The following is a 17207-nucleotide window of genomic DNA, read 5'->3' as shown; positions in this document are numbered from 1 at the left end:
GACAAAATGATAGAACATGTGTTAAGGGATCAGGGAATGACTTCCATGGTACTAGAGGGAGCTGTAGAGAGCAAAAACTGTAGAGGAAGAAAGAGATTGGAATACATCCATCAAATAATTGAGGACGTACATTGCAATTGCTACTCTGAGATGATGGGGTTGGCACAGGAGAGGAATTCATGGCGGCCGCATCAAACCAGTCACAAGACTGAAGACTAAAAAAAAAAAAAAAATAACAAAAAAAAAAACAAATAAATAATTTGTATTAATTTTTCATTCCAGTATGTAGTAATGTTTCTGGTCTCTGATTGAAATATTTTGATACTACGTCCTAGAAAAACGATAGTTTACTGAGAGAAAAAGACGTTTACAAACTTTACTTTTGCCTAGGAAAGCTAAAGTTACCATTATTTGTTACTCCATTTCCATGTTATTATTTACGAAACCATACATTCAGTCCTCAAACCGAGTCACATTGACAGTCTTACTACATGTAAAAAAAAGCATGTCATGAGTGTATAGTTGATGAAATAAATTATACTGACTGATGCTCTCACTAAGGTGTATTGAGCTCTAGTGAGGAGTCAATCTGATGATTGGAATAGTTGGGGGAAATGCTATTTTTGGTTAATAAAGCATCAGCCTTTAAATGGATTAGAAATTATGACAGGTCGAATTACCAAAAATCCTTAACTTGTTTATAATACCAGAACACTATTAGCACCATGCTCTGCTATCACTGAAATGACAGGGAACATAGGTCTGGGAGTGGTAAGGTGCTGAGCATTACGAAGATAATCATTTTCAACACAGTTATTTGCCACAGAGGCTAAATTTAACATAAACTATGACGAACAGTTAAGCTCAAGGGAACATCATAATAAGTGAGCAGAAATTTAAGTTACTGTAAACGAAACTTCCTGGCAGATTAAAACTGTGTGCCCGACCGAGACTCGAACTCGGGACCTTTGCCTTTCGCGGGCAAGTGCTCTACCAACTGAGCTACCGAAGCACGACTCACGCCCGGCACTCACAGCTTCACTTCTGCCAGTACCTCGTCTCCTACTGTGCTTTGAACATTTGAGATAATTCCTATTTTCACTTTACAACAAAGCAAAATCTCTGAATTTTATTAACGTTACAAAGTCGCCCATAGAGGTACTCAATGGATATAACAATTATTTTGACTACTTGAAAATCGATATTACAATAACTACAATATGAATAATACTTAAACATTTAAAAAAATCTTTGAAGACAGCAGAGCGTACGACTTCCACATCGTTTTCAAAGTGAGAAAGGGAGCATTGGAAAATCAACAAGCATAAGCAGTTATTGACAACAGCACCCCCGGAAAAATTCAGAGAAAATAAAGGGACTGAAAGACGTGGAATAGCCAACGCTTTAATAACCGACTCGAGCTGAGCCCATGTCCCAAATGATTTAGTACATACGCGTTTATCCCTGTGCAGGGCCTGTAGGAACTAAGAATGATGTATGTCGCTACATCACCCAACCAAGGTAGAAAGAAACAGGCCTAGTCCAACTCCAAAGTACAACTCGTTACAGTAAAGGTGAGTAGGTGGGCTGTGGACAATCAGGAATGCCTTTTGAGGACAAAAATTCGGTGATGGAAGTGGCCGTGTGACATGGGGCGATGTAGCATCCACTTGTTCGCAATGTGCAAAACTTCACTGAAAATTTGATGTAACACAAAAAGCGTTTAACAGATCACCCATGATCTTTATTGTTAAACATCGGTCTCATCTCACAAGAGCAAGCATACATTCGACCTTTTTGTCGGTTTTTGAATTTGAAGGTTTCCGTGAGCGAGGCGCAAGTTCAATGTGTTCTCGGACTTCCAAAAACGATTTGTGCCAACGAAAAACTTCTGCTTTTGATAAATAATTTTCGCAACAGGCCTGTTTTAACTTTTCAAGGGTCAGTTTCACGGATTCCCCAAGTTTAACATAAAACTTGATGTCATAACGTTGCTCTAAATTCCGCTGTTCCATTTTCGTAACACAAAACGAAAACACAACTTCCTTGGTGGCGCTCTCAAAAATCACGTGATGGCTATACGGAGCTTAAACTCGGACTGAGCATCTGGAAGTGATGAACACACACGTAGAACAACACAGCGTTGCCAGATCGCCTTCAGTGTTGTTAGTCTCAATTTTCTCACACAAGTGTGTGGAGATAAGTTTAATCATAACCCTTATTGTATTTTGTGTTGTTCCAGATATAATTGTTGTAAATATTTGTATAAGAAATTGTTTGATGAGCATGGAGGAGGGAACTGCTGCTATTTCGTTCGTGTTAAGACAACAGTAGTAAACGCAGCAGAGACGCCTAGATTGCATCTGTGGGCAGGAAAGAGTAATGAGGAAATAGGAACATGTGAAAACATATGGATTATTTGACAGTCATATAGACGATAGTGTGTAGTATGTATACATTTATTTCAGGGTAGTACAAGCAAAACATGTCTTCACGTACATGACGTCACGTCACGTCTTTACACATGACTTTAACGTACTAACAGAAATTTTTGTAGTGCGCATTAATGCACTTTTGGGGGAAGATGTGGTCACCAAAGAAAATTTTAACTATCAGTCATACTGTTATGGGAAAATATTCAGCCAAAAACCTCTGGGCGTGCGCGTCCACATGGTCTACTTAGTGACATGCAGACGTCCGGAATATATAGATGAATAACAGCCACACTGAGGGTAAACACTGTGTGACCACGGATGGGCCATCACTTGCTCATCGTAGCAAAGTTTCGACAAGGAAGTCTGTCTGCTAGAAAGAAGTCAATACTGACATGCAGAGGCAGACTACGATGTATTCCAGAAGCCCCATAAAATAATTTAGATACATAGGGAAGAGGAAACAAGGCAATGCAGACGAGCGAGAAATGTTTTCGTAAGGCACATAAAAGGGCTGTGCGAACAGTGACACGTAGTCACTATCAAGTAGTGACCATGAAGAAGTCAGTACCAAGCAGTAGAAACCGAAGCCGAAGGCGAAGTCTTGGCCAGTGACATTGCCGGGAAACAGTTACAGTCCTAAGTGCAGCAACAACTGACGGTGTGGAAGAATTCCATCCAAGAGAAGACAGTAAGAACCCGGCAACGAGACACTACTAGTACACAAGTAGCAAGTGTTTTGTTTTATAAGTGTTGTTGTATTTTCATGCTTATTGTTGAACAAGGCTAGTAGGCCTTTGTCGCAAGTACTTAGTGATCAGTATTCAACTGTTGGTGAGAACACGTACCTACACTGTACTTGTCTTCTGTGAATTAGGCCAATGACCCAAATGTTTTAGTAGACAACAGAACGAGTGGCAGTGGTTGCACTCGTCTGTGAGTTGGGCACACACGTTAATACAACTAATACTGGTTAAATAAGACGCTAGGTGGCTCTTGTCTCTTGGTAGGATGTTAAAGGACTTAATAAGAATGAAAGCGGTTCCGGCTGATATATAAGGGTGATACACGAAGATATGCAAATATTTTAATATCATATTCTACAAGTAAAACTAAAGAAAAATGTTCATATAAACATAGGTCCTCAATTGTTCAGTTACAGAGTTACGGCTAATAACAGATTTTGCTTGAAATTTACCAACTTCGCTAATATGAAGCCATCGCAAAACTGTACGAGGTTAAAGTAAAGCACGATTTCCTTTTGTTTTGTTGTTTTTGTGACGGCCTTCGTAGCGAAAACACTTCGCTGTTGAAACGGCCTACGAAGTCACCGCCACACTTTTAATAGCGGGCCGACCGGTCCGCTGGAACAGTGAACAGAAAGATGAAAACACAAACACTCGGATTAAATGAAAGTCGGTACTTATCTTTATTAACGACGATACAGAACACAGTGGTGAACATGGTCTACAGAAAACTGTCTAGTTCGAGTCGGTGCAGCTAGGTCAGCGTCGGCTGACGACAAACAACAACTCTGCTGCGATGAACACACAACTGACTAGCAAGTACACAATTCGGTGGCGAGTCTACAACTGAGCGGCGAATCCAGAACTGTCCTAGCGCTCGCGACTCCAGCGCTTAAGAAGCCAGAAGCCAGCGGTGGCGCGCGCAGACATGCGGCGATTTCCTGTATCGCTGGCGCTGCTTATGCGGACGGCGTCCGGACTTTGATGCTGCCAACCTTTTTGGCAGCGGGCTCGGTTGGCATTACTGGCTAGGATATAACACTCCTCCCCCCCAAATCGCCGCACCGTCGTTGAATAATGACGTGGCGAGCGTCGACGGCGGGGGAGGGGTCTGGCCGCAGACGTAGCAGAAGAGACCGGGGCGGAGACTGTTGTCGGTGGCAGTCCCCGGTCCGCACCCCAGCATTGGCTGCGCGGGGCCTCGGGAAACACCGACTGAAAACCGAGGTCAGGGTGCACGCCTGTGACCACGGGCGCAGCTTCTGGTACTGGACGCGACGGGGCGTTGGGACCCACGAAGAGAGGCAGCGTCTCCTGACGCTGCGTCGACGGCTGCTGAGTGGGCGCCGGACAAGGCGCTGCGGTGTCAGACTCCTTGGGGGTGCCCAAGGAAAGCGGCTGCAGTACAGGCTGCACAGCCACCGCTTGGGAAGGCGGCCCGGCTGAGGGGTCGACGTCCATCAGCTCCGAAGGCGGCGGCGACTGAAGAGGGACCGCAGGCGCCGGAGCGACCACCCGGGGCGCTCCCGTATGAAGCTGCGCGGGAGGCATCAACGGGACGGGCTGTCGGCGTGGTAGCGGCGACGGCTGCTGCTGCTGCTGCTGCCCTGGGGGCGGCAGCGAAGTCGGAAGGCGCGGCTGGAACCCGCCGCGGACCAAATCTGTGGACAAAGAACGAGCGGCAGAATCCGGGCGGCCAGCGCGGCGCAACTGGTTCTGATGCCTCCTGTGCACCCCAGTAGCACCTTGAACAGTATAAAAACCGCGACCCTGGACACTTATCACGGTACCACGTTCCCAACGACGGCGACCGTGATAAACTCTGAAAAAAATGGCGTCGTTGCGCTGAAAACGCGTGCGATGCTCAGAAGCGGCGGGTCGATCCGGGGGGTGCAACAACCGTAGTAGGGTGCGATGACGACGGCCGTGGAGAAGCTCCGCAGGCGAAGGGCCGTCGCGTGGCGTGGTCCGGTACGACGACAGGAACATGATGAGGGCCTGCTGACGAGAGTGCGTAGCACGAAGGCGGTCCATATGATCCTTGAATGTGCGTACAAAACATTCCGCTGCACCATTCGATTGAGGGTGGAACGGCGGAGTAAGAACATGGCGAATGTCATTGGCAGAACAAAAACTTTCAAATTCAGCAGAGGTAAATTGTGGACCATTGTCAGACACTAAAACTTCTGGAAGACCCTCAATACAAAAAATTGAAGTCAACGCCTGTATAGTTTGTGCAGACGTTGTAGACTGCATGGGCACAACAAACGGAAAATTACTAAATGCATCTATCACGATGAGCCAACGAGAATTCCAATATGGACCAGCGAAATCAATATGTACTCGCTGCCAGGGACCGGCAGGGCGTGCCCACTCAAAATAGCGTTGAGGCGGAGCAGCTTGGTGTTCGGCACACGTCGAACAATCTGTAGACATCTGCGTAATCTGCTTATCAATGCCGATCCATGTACAATGACGGCGGGCAAGCTGCTTGGTGCGGACCACTCCCCAATGACCTTGATGCAACAAGTCGAGGACCTTGGATTGGAGCACTTGGGGAACCACGACACGAAGCTGGTCATGCTCGGTGCGTAACAGCAAAACTCCGTGCGAAACAGACAACAGATGACGTTGTGGATAATAGCGACGAACCACGGGATCCGATATGTCCTTTGCCTTGGACGGCCAACCACGTTGAACAAAACGTAATATTAAACTCAGATGAGGATCCGTAGCTGTCTCACGTGCCACCTGACGATAATCAATCGGAAAATCCAGGAGGGATTGATGCTCAGCGGCGTCAATCTGATGGCAAGAGTCGTCAGAGGAATCGAAGACATCATCCGCAGCAATCGGCAATCTAGAAAGCGCGTCAGCGTTTGCATGCTGAGCTGTAGGGCGATACAGTATCTCATACTGGTATTGTGATAACAAAAGAGCCCAACGTTGTAGTCTCTGAGCTGTCCGCTGAGGAACTGGTTTAGACGGATGAAACAGTGACGTCAGGGGCTTGTGATCTGTTACTAAAGAGAATGGTCTACCATAGAGGTAGTGATGGAATTTTGTGATACCGAGCACAATAGCCAACGCTTCCTTGTCCAATTGGCTATAATTACACTGAGCTTTGTTTAACAATTTAGATGCGAACACAATAGGACGTTCGGTGTTACCGACTCGGTGAGACAACACAGCACCGAGACCGAAAGAAGAAGCATCACAAGCTAACACCAGAGGCTTGTTAGGGTCGTAATGGACCAGACAACGATCATTCAATAAAGCCTCTTTAAGCTGCTGAAAGGCTGATTGGCAATCAGCTGACCACACAAACGGAACATTCTTACGGCGGAGACGATGCAACGGTGCAGCAATCTGTGATGCATTAGGTATAAACCTAATATAATATGTCAATTTGCCAAGAACTGCTTGCAATTCATGCAGATTGCGAGGGGCGGGCAAATCACGAATAGCTGCTAAATGTGACTGGGAGGGATGAATGCCTTGAGCATTAATAACATGTCCCAGATACTCCATCTCCGTAAGGAAAAATGAACATTTATCGATGTTGCAACGTAGGCCTGCCTGAGACAACACTGTAAACAAACACTCCAAATTACGGAAATGTTCAGCAGGCGTCCGACCGGACACAACAATATCGTCTAAATAGTTGCAACACGATGGCACATTAGCCAAAAGTTGGGACAAAAAATGCTGCAAAACAGCTGGAGCTGACGCACAACCAAAAGGCAAACGCAGAAAACGGAACAACCCCAACGACGTGTTTATGACAAAATACTGTTGTGATTGCTCGTCGAGGGGCAATTCAAATATGCTTCACGGAGATCAATTTTGGAAAAGAAACGAGCTTCCCCTAACTTATCCATCAGCTCGTCCGGTCTAGGTAAAGGAAAAGAATCAATGACAGTCTGAGGATTAACTGTCGACGTAAAATCAGCACACAAACGTAACTTGCCAGACGGTTTCTTTATAATAACTAAGGGAGAAGCCCACTGGCTCGCTGAAACGGGTTGAATAACACCGTCGTTTTGCCAACGACGAAGTTCATCTTCTACAGGTGCCCGGAGGGCGTGAGGCACTGGACGAGCACGAAAAAATCGAGGCTGAGCATTATCTTTTAACGTAATATGAGCGGCAAAGTTCGCAGCACAACCGAGTTCGTCTTTAAATATGTCACTGTATCGTTTACACAAATCGGTTATGCTGTCGTGAGGAACAACAACAGAATTAAGTTGCAACACATTGTCTTGGATAGACAGGCCAAACAAGTCAAAACAGTCCAATCCGAAAATGTTTACACTGTCTGTAGCGCGGAGCACTGTGAATGAAACTGTTTTTGTGTTGCCCCGGAATGTGGCTGGCACGCTACATACACCTAACACAGGAATGCGTTCGCCACTATAAGTAGCCAAAGAATGTTTTGCCGCTGAAAGTTTAGGGCGGCCGATAGCCGCATACGTAGCACTATTTATGAGAGTCACAGATGCACCAGTGTCTAATTGAAAATTGAAGGTCTTATCCTGGATGCGTAGCTTCACAAATAGTTTATTACACTGTCTCTGGATCGGTGCAGCGGAGGCGGAAGACACAAAATCAGCGCGTTTAGCGCGTGTTCGCTGCTTACGACAACTCGTGGGTTGGGCGGGTGGAACAACAACTCCCGCTTCACTTGCAGTCTGTACATTACTTTTTACAGCGTTTGAATTACGCTTGGGTCGCATAGCAGAGGGCTGGGTGGGTGGCTTATTGCGAACAAGTTTATTACCCACACGAACCATGGAAGAGTCTTTAAACGCGACCTTCTGGGCGGGCTGGCTTTGAAGAACATGAATATCCATGGGCTGGGCAGCACTAGAATTGTTCTTGCGTTTACGCAAACAAACAGTCTGGATGTGTCCTTTCCTTTGACAAAAGTGACAAATCGCGTTTCGTAACGGGCAACGTTCACGAGGATGAGCAAGAACACACTTAGGGCAAGACTTAAGTCTATCATTTTGCACACGCGGCTGACGAATGTGTTTAACAGACGCGGCCGGCTAGTGTTTACAGTCTGACTCTGCCGGTGGGGCCGCGGGAGTGACATACGAGGGCTATTCCGAAAGTAAGGTCCGATCGGTCACGAAATGGAAACGACTATGAAAATCCGATAAAGCTTTGCACAGATGTGTTGGGTAGTGTCTCTAGTATAACCCCAGTTAGCATCACGTCGCTCTTCTCATTTCTGAGCTCGCAGTGAGTGCGTAAAGATGTCTAGAAAATAGTGTCTGCCGCCAAGTACGGGGGCCTGGTGAGAAATTTCCCCTGAAGCTATGCAGCTAACATTACATAACTGTCGTGCTGTTTCGTCTTCAAGACAATTCTCAGCCGCATTCTGCAGGGGCAATGAAGATGCTCCTGCATCGTTTTCAAATGGAAATGTGAGAGTACCCACAATACAGCCCGTAATTGTCTCCCTCTGAGTTTCAGCTCTGGTCACATGAACCGCTGGTTATGAAGACAACATTTCGGCACAAGACAACGAGCCGTAGGCCAGCGTAGAGAATTGGCGGAGAGCACTGGCGGCTGCCTTCTATAGCGAGGGTATGGGAAAGTTGGTACAACGCTACGATACACGTCTAAGTCGGGTCGGCGACTATGGAGATAAGGAGCTGCAAGGTGTATCTAACTGTTGCAAATAAAACATTTTTGATTTTTACCGTGGTTTCCATTTCGCGACCTATCGGACCTTACTTTCGGAATAGCCCTCGTAACTTGCTTAGCACAGGCAATTTGAGAAATACATGGCTGATCTAACTCACACTCAGCATAGTCAAAAGTATCTTGGGCTTCAATAATGTTCATCACAGTCTCTAATGACGGGTCAGGCAACTTTAAGATAGCAGCACGAATACGAGAATCTGCAATGTTTTGAGTAATAGCGTCTCGTAACATGACATCACTGTAGGAAGCTCCACACACACAATTAAATCGGCACTGACGGGTGAGGCCCCGTAAATCTGTTAACCACTGTTTATTAGATTGATGTGGCAGTTTCTTTAATCTGAAGAACTTGAATCTGGCTGCTGTCACATGAACTCGCGACTCGAAATACTCAGCAAGCTTGTTAACAACAACGTCATAGTCTAAAGCTTCTGGCTTGGATTCCGGGAACAACTTACAAAGTAGTCTATAGACTTCCACGCCTGCAGTGGAAATTAAATAAAGCTGCCGCTCATTACCTGTGATTTTGTACACTGACATGTGCGCCTGCAACTGGCGAAATATTCTTGCCATTCTTCTCGTGATGCCTCAAAAGCACGAAAAGGCGGTGCTGCCTGTGCTTGTTCCTTGTGTGGTGGTGGATTAGCCGCTTGTTTGGCGATTGCTTCCACCAGACTTTGTATTTGCTGACTCTGTAACAAGATCAACTGTTGTAATTCGGCAGACATAGTGAACACAAATTAAACCAGCCCCCAAAATTCTATCTCAAGAAACAAGTTGAACCAGCCCTGCACACGAGTTCGGAAGTCCTCGTCGCCAGTTTTGTGACGGCCTTCGTAGCGAAAACACTTCGCTGTTGAAACGGCCTACGAAGTCACCGCCACACTTTTAATAGCGGGCCGACCGGTCCGCTGGAACAGTGAACAGAAAGATGAAAACACAAACACTCGGATTAAATGAAAGTCGGTACTTATCTTTATTAACGACGATACAGAACACAGTGGTGAACATGGTCTACAGAAAACTGTCTAGTTCGAGTCGGTGCAGCTAGGTCAGCGTCGGCTGACGACAAACAACAACTCTGCTGCGATGAACACACAACTGACTAGCAAGTACACAATTCGGTGGCGAGTCTACAACTGAGCGGCGAATCCAGAACTGTCCTAGCGCTCGCGACTCCAGCGCTTAAGAAGCCAGAAGCCAGCGGTGGCGCGCGCAGACATGCGGCGATTTCCTGTATCGCTGGCGCTGCTTATGCGGACGGCGTCCGGACTTTGATGCTGCCAACCTTTTTGGCAGCGGGCTCGGTTGGCATTACTGGCTAGGATATAACAGTTGTTATTGGTCTGGTGACTCTAAGACAACTGTCCCAGACGTGTATCTGCAGTAGTTCTGCAGAACACCCAGAAAAGCAAAGATTAGTATACAAGTGAATTTGTTTACTTTCCATTAAGAATGTAGAAACGTTTATGTCATTGTTGACAACCGTTAGTGAGTTGTTTCAGTCATTTCCTAACCTTGAAACGCGTTATTTTTCTGTATTGTTCAGTGAAAGAACATAATGACAACAGTGTATTTAAGTGAACATGAATTCACATGTGCTATGGTATTAATAAAAGCAGATTACCTGACACATTCATCAGTTTCAGTTAACCTTATTACCATCATTTTCCAAAGTTAAATTCTCTACAACTTCTGTTGAAAACTTTGTGCAATTGTCTGGAATTTATAAAACAAATTGGGCCAAGTAGCTAATAAATTAAAAAATTTATGAAATTACTTCTTTGCTTTCCTGGATGTTCTGGAAAGCTACTGCACATATGCGTCTGGGACATGTTTTATTAGATTTGTAACACCATAGCTTACCCACTACATATCTTTTGTTGATTCATTTAGCTTTCTGTTTTGTTCAACATCCCATTGTTGAACTTCTGTATTTAGTATATGATTAATTCGATACTGTAATGAAGTGTAATCTCTGTAATATGCATAATATGAGCAAATGATATGTTTTGTCTTTCTCACATAATCTCTTTGGTTATCTTTGAGGTTGAATAATTTTGTATAAATAATTTTGTGTAGAACTACCAATATGTGCAAATGTTCTGTTTTATTGAATATGTTTGGTTGCTGTTATGTAAACTGCTGACCTTCACTTAGGGTTCTTGGTTATTTTGTAAGTAAAAGATGGTGTGGTTCCCCTCAGAAACAGAACTGTGCGCAAAATGTGGTGGGCATAGGTAGGCCATTTTCCAATGTGCCAAAGCCTCGGATGGATGCAGTAACTAGCTGGAATTATGTTGGAATTGATATCTATCATCGCCACCAAGAAATGACAGAGTCCAGCAATTCTACCTGCAAACCCACCTACCAACATGCACTCGCCACCACATTGCGCAATTACTGTAATGGAATAGAAGAACTATAGTAATGTACAGTGAAGGATCAGCTCATTGGATGTTTTAGTGTGCTCAAATATAAGGTAACTTATAACTGAATTTATGTTCCTCCCTTGAGTTTTTCCTTATCACAACACCTCTCAGGTTTCTCTCCGTTTGAACATGACTACCGAGTGTCCTTGTTGTGGAAAATATGAAAGCCTCAAAGCCAAACAGCCAATAAAATAATGTTGTTTGATATTTGGTATGAAGGGAGTATTCAGATTTACTGTGGATTTGATAAAATTGTGGGAGGTAGTGAATGTAGCTTTGTGGAAGCCTCCCAGTGATTGAAATAGTCCAATTTAAAGTTTTGTGGACTTTCAAAGTTACCTATTTAATCATTGACTTGAAACTAAAACACTGTGGTAACAAAAACAAGCAATAAACCATCTTGAGGTTAGTTCCAAAAGTAAATGTTACTAAAGTTTGGCTTGAAATGTGGTTCTTAGTAAACAATTTGCTGTTACTTTTAAAAATTAAAAGTTCTTAAAACTGAGGCTTATAAAGTTTTACTTAATTAAAGATCATAGTGTTGCCTGTTGTAAATTGTAAAACGTGAGTCAGTTTCTTACAAATATGTCAATATAGTGTCTCACTGCAGTAAAAGTCGTGAACTGCATTTGTGGAAAGTTATATACTCATGTTTGCTAAACGCTTGTCTCTCTTGTGTAGTGAAAGTGCATATTAATGGTGTAACAGAATCCACAGTTTGTCTATTGTGCTCATGCTAGATAACGATTAATAGAAAGACCACTATATATGAAAACAGTAACTTCTTTATTCAAAAGACAGTGAGAAGTAATTTGTTAGAGAACTCTATTTAATTTCCATTCTAATTAGAAAAGTGTTTAGTAGTGAGAGACTTAATCTATGCACAATAACTAATTTTGCTGTGAACCATATCCATATTTCATGTGATAGGAATATGTTTGAAAAGTAATTGGTAAAAGAAATACTGAACCTATGTCCATTTTACGATTCTACAGTGAATATTGATAGCAATATTATTGAGACATTCAGTTTGACTAAGCCCTGAAGAAAGTAGTGTGTATCGTTATCTGTTATGCAAATAGTTTGTTCTGCTGTAACTGTCAGCTCCAACCTTAATGTAAACATATGCAGGTCCCAGAGTTCATTGCACTCTCGTGTGGCAAAGTATAGGTTGTGTTTGTCCGTTAAAGTTACTTATACCCATTTTTTTGAACAAGAATGTTACTCATTCTCTTGCCTAATTAGGCTGGCGACCGTTTTCTTTATGCTTTGAACAGTGTGGATAGGTAAAATATTGTTTGTTACTGTTTAAAAATGTACGTAATTCTGACTTTCACTTACGATAAGCCACCTCCGTTAAATACATCGCGGTCAACACAATAAAATTCCTTTCAGAGGGTAACACTGCTCTGTTGCTTTATATCATAATTGCTTTGACTAATAATTACGTGATACAATTTGCCTCCAGCTTTGAGGTTATGGTATAACAGTAGCAGAGGGTAGTGTTATAGATTCACCAGATCAATAACAACAAAATAAATGGAAATCGTGCTTTACCTCATATAATGTTGCGATGGCTTCATAGTAGTGAAGGTGCTAAACTTCAAGCAAAATCTTTTATTAGCCGTAGCTCCGTAACTAAACATTTGCGGACCTATGTTTATACGAACTTTTTTCTTTTGTTTTATTTATAGAATAACGTATTAAAATATTAGCATATCTTCGTGAATCACACTGTATGTGTTAAGAGTGATTCTGTCAGACACCTGACATATAAATCTGTTTAGTGGCTAATCAATGTGTTTAGCTGGAATTAATTTATGTCACCTTGCTACCTCGACAGATTACCACCACTGTCACATATCCTTCTTGTTCCTTAGAACCAACCTTAAGCAATCAATGGTGCTTTACACCTTCTCGACTCCCCTATAAAGGTAACCAGTGGACATATCCCTCACAACAAAACAGTATTGTGTTCAAAGTCCTGGTTGAATCAAGCATGTCACATCAAATCTATGTAGGTAGATTGGAGCCGTGCTGGGATGCGACAACATTAACATGGGTTGTGTCTAACCCTTCACCTTCATGGCAGTTAGAACTCTCCTGGGGACACTTTCAGTGGGTTTTCAAATGTCTGTAGAGGAATAAGAGCCGAAACCAGAGAAGGGAGCGTTGTTGGAGGCTAGGCTTTGGAGGGAAGCCGGCGTTCTAACTTATCCAATGAATGTTCCATTGGGTCTATCCTGGTCGGAAGACTGTGAAGGTCCAGTCCATTTTGGGAATGTTGTTATCCAAACACCCTTGCCTCATAGAGAGGATGCATTGTCATGCTGATACAAATAATCGTCGTTTCCGAACTGTTCCTATTCTGTACGCAGTACAGAATGTTGTGAAAAGTGTTAATACACAGGGTGACCCAGAAGTCCGTTAACAATTGAAAATTCAGTACTCCACGGAATGATGTAGATAGAGAGGTAGAAACTGACGCACATGCTTGAAATGTAATGGGGTTTTATTGAATCCAAAAAGAGTGCACAAAATGCCCAACAGAGAGCGCATCATGTGATACAGAAACAGTGATTAGCATAACAATTGGGTTTTTGCAAAAACGGGTTCTTTATAACAAAGGCTCATCGTAGGGTTGCCATCTTTCTACAGAGAAAATAAGGGATCGAGAGAGAGCCTACAAAATAAACATTCCAAATAGTGCTTTCGGCAAAGAACACCAGGAATATATTTAAAATGTGCATGCATGTTTTATTTCACCTTATTGCTTGTGTTTATTTAGGACTTTACTTCTTTTTGCAAAGATTCATTCGATTTTACATTTATAAAGAATTCTGTAAGTTAAAATTGAAATTCACTGCTACTTGTAGTTCTGCTTTTATAAACTCGCTGATATATTCGTTGCAGCCTCTTCCCATTTATGATTCGTTAGGGAAAAAATTATTTTGCATTTGAACTCAACTACTTGCAGCAAATTGGGATCTAAACATTTTTGGCTCTAAAGAACGGAAAACATTAAGCCACCTTCTGCTTGCATTGCCTTCCATGGGTATGCCTTGCTTCAAAACTCCCTTCGCGTTACAAAAACCATCATACAATCTTCATCTATATCGCTCTATCTGAACTCAGTCAATTGTCTGTCGAGGATGGTTAAATTTTAACTGAGAACTTAGGCATAGTGGCATCCGAGACTCTACTGGTACGGGCAACTGGTCTTCAGATTTGAAATTCTCGACTAAATAGATTTTCAATGACACATATATTTCCATGATATTTCACTATTTCTTCAGCTTTCGTAGCCTGCAACGTATTTTTTTCGTATCGCCAAAATCACTGAATAAATTCTTCGCCACTTTAATAATGCAGGCAAAGGTGTTGTAGTTGAGATTATGTTTCATTGTGTGATACACAAATATCAGTTCTGCTGCAACAGGTCTGCTTAATCCACTTGTGGCTGGGCTATATCTAGCAGAAAAGGAGCTAGAAATCTTGGAAGATTTCTTTGTGTTTTCTCCTTGTTTGTATGACCTAATGATATTGAAAACAGTTATTACTAAATTAAATTCATGTTTACGGAGTTGTAAATTGCACCGATCACAAAAATCATTCTATAAAATTAACTTACCTGTAGTTTTCGCACCGTGAGAGAGGAAAGTACTGCTGCTGTGTTCCACACTAATTTCCTCCACACTAATTTCCCGTTTGTGGACAGAACAGAGGGCTTTGAAACAATTAGCTATAACAGGATGAATCGAGAAATATGTTTCTTCCCAACATGAACGGTAGGCCGGCCGCTGTGGCCGAGCGGTTCTAGGCGTACAGTCTGGAACCGCGCGACCGCTACGGTCGCAGGTTCGATCCTGCCTCGCGCATGGGTGTGTGTGAAGTCCTTAGGTTAGTTAAGTTTAAGTAGTTCTATGTTCTAGGGGAATGGTGACCTCAGAAGTTAAGTCCCATACATTAGATACATAACCTTCTGTTGTGTAAAGGAACAATCTGTCAAAATCTGAAGTCAATAACTGTCATAATTTGGAAGTTACAAAAAAAAAATCAGTAAAAAACGTAATTATCCGACACTTAAACTAGATCAATATATGTTAATAGTTCACCAACTTATTTATTTTTGTAATTCTCTATAGGAACTTGCAAGTGTTCCAGCTTTGTATCGTGGGAACGAATCCACCATTGGTTCCCCTACTAGTGGATGAAGGATGTTCAAGCATGTCTGAATATATAAGAGACTGCCAGAACGTTCGCGACTATATAGTTAAATTCCAAACGTAAAGTACAGCTTAAAGTTTATTTCATTTTATTTGTTTAACAAGAGAGTGTTGAGTTGCTTATTTTAATGACGTCACTGAGCTGAGAGCAGTGGTTGGTTCTTGCTAGATTTTGGCGCGAGCCGCGCCCTGAAAGTCAGTCCTGATTGGCCGTAATGGCCGGCCGGAGTGGCCGTGCGGTTCTAGGCGCTACAGTCTGGAGCCGAGCGACCGCTATGGTCGCAGGTTCGAATCCTGCCTCGGGCATGGATGTGTGTGATATCCTTAGGTTAGTTAGGTTTAATTAGTTCTAAGTTCTAGGCGACTGATGACCTCAGAAGTTAAGTCGCATAGTGCTCAGAGCCATTTGAACCATTTGGCCGTAATTCTGTACAGACAATAAGTGATAAGATAACTCATAAAGTTCTTTTTCACCTTCCAGGTGACACAATTTTGACACTCTGAAATCCTGATAACATGTGGACGCCACAGGAGAAAGCTCAGTGTGTGATCTGGTTCATACAGACGACATCAGATTACCAAGCGCAACGAAACTTTCGAGAACGGTGTAGAATGCAACGACCATCCTGACCAACTATTCGTGTTTGGCATGCGTCATTTATGGTAACAGATAGTGTTTTCCATAAAAAGGGGGCGGGCGCCACTCGGTTTCAGATGCCAACGTGAACGAGGTAAGGCAGGCGTTTGCAAGCAGTCCGACAAAATCAGAGTGCGTACGTGGCCAGAGAGTTGGACATGACGCGATCAGCAGTGCACAGTGTCTTTCATAAGAGGTGACAGCTCTATACGAGCAAGGTGCAGCTGCTTCAAGGTATTGAAACCTACAGCCAAACCTCAGCGCGAACAGTTTGCAGTGGTTATACTGGGCAATGCCGGCCGAAGTGGCCGTGCGGTTAAAGGCGCTGCAGTCTGGAACCGCGAGACCGCTACGGTCGCAGGTTCGAATCCTGCCTCGGGCATGGATGTTTGTGATGTCCTTAGGTTAGTTAGGTTTAACTAGTTCTAAGTTCTAGGGGACTGATGACCTCAGCAGTTGAGTCCCATAGTGCTCAGAGCCATATACTGGGTAAGATTGACATAAACAACGACCTATTGGAAAAGATTTGTTAATTAGTCCTCATTCGAAATACTTCCACAAGACCACAAGTAGATGTCATTAAACTTTGCTTATTCGAACAAGGAAACTTGTGACACATACAGTCTGCTGTTTCTGATGCAGTGCAACAAAAGTAAATAAACGTTCTCGAGTAATTCTTCTCAGTAATGTGAAGGGAAAGTTCATTGCAAACAATTGTTCTTCAACGAAAAGAAAATAGTTTCTTGAGAGCGTAGATTACGTTCTCTTGGCCAATGAAAAGTTTGTCTTCAAAACTAACAAAGTACGTATTCAAAGTAGAGATGGGCAAAGCCGTTCATCCTTGGGAATTAGTTAACTGGTGATCGCTCTTTCTTGGGAACAGTTCATTTTTACTCGTTCACCGTTCATTGTGCTTGGTATGAAAAATTGAAAATTAGTAGCATATGTGACTGATGATTGAAAGCGCCAAGAGGGTGCACTTGCCTTCCCCCTGGAGTACATAGTTTTTATTCATTACA

General features: G+C 43.2%; 1 protein-coding gene across 1 annotated transcript in view; it reads right to left on the bottom strand.

Annotated features, from left to right (window-relative positions):
• LOC126235561 (uncharacterized) overlaps positions 1-17207 on the bottom strand; it is an 86445-nt gene that overhangs the window by 59401 nt on the left and 9837 nt on the right. The window contains exon 2 of the mRNA XM_049944279.1: positions 4395-4839. Coding sequence (XP_049800236.1) covers positions 4395-4839 — 445 coding nt within the window. The remainder of the gene's footprint in view (positions 1-4394; positions 4840-17207) is intronic.

This window comes from Schistocerca nitens, chromosome 2 (assembly GCF_023898315.1).
Source record: "Schistocerca nitens isolate TAMUIC-IGC-003100 chromosome 2, iqSchNite1.1, whole genome shotgun sequence".
In the NCBI taxonomy this organism is placed as follows: domain Eukaryota; kingdom Metazoa; phylum Arthropoda; class Insecta; order Orthoptera; family Acrididae; genus Schistocerca; species Schistocerca nitens.
The sequence above is the reverse complement of the archived record's forward strand: the minus strand, read 5'-3'. Positions and strand labels throughout refer to the sequence as shown.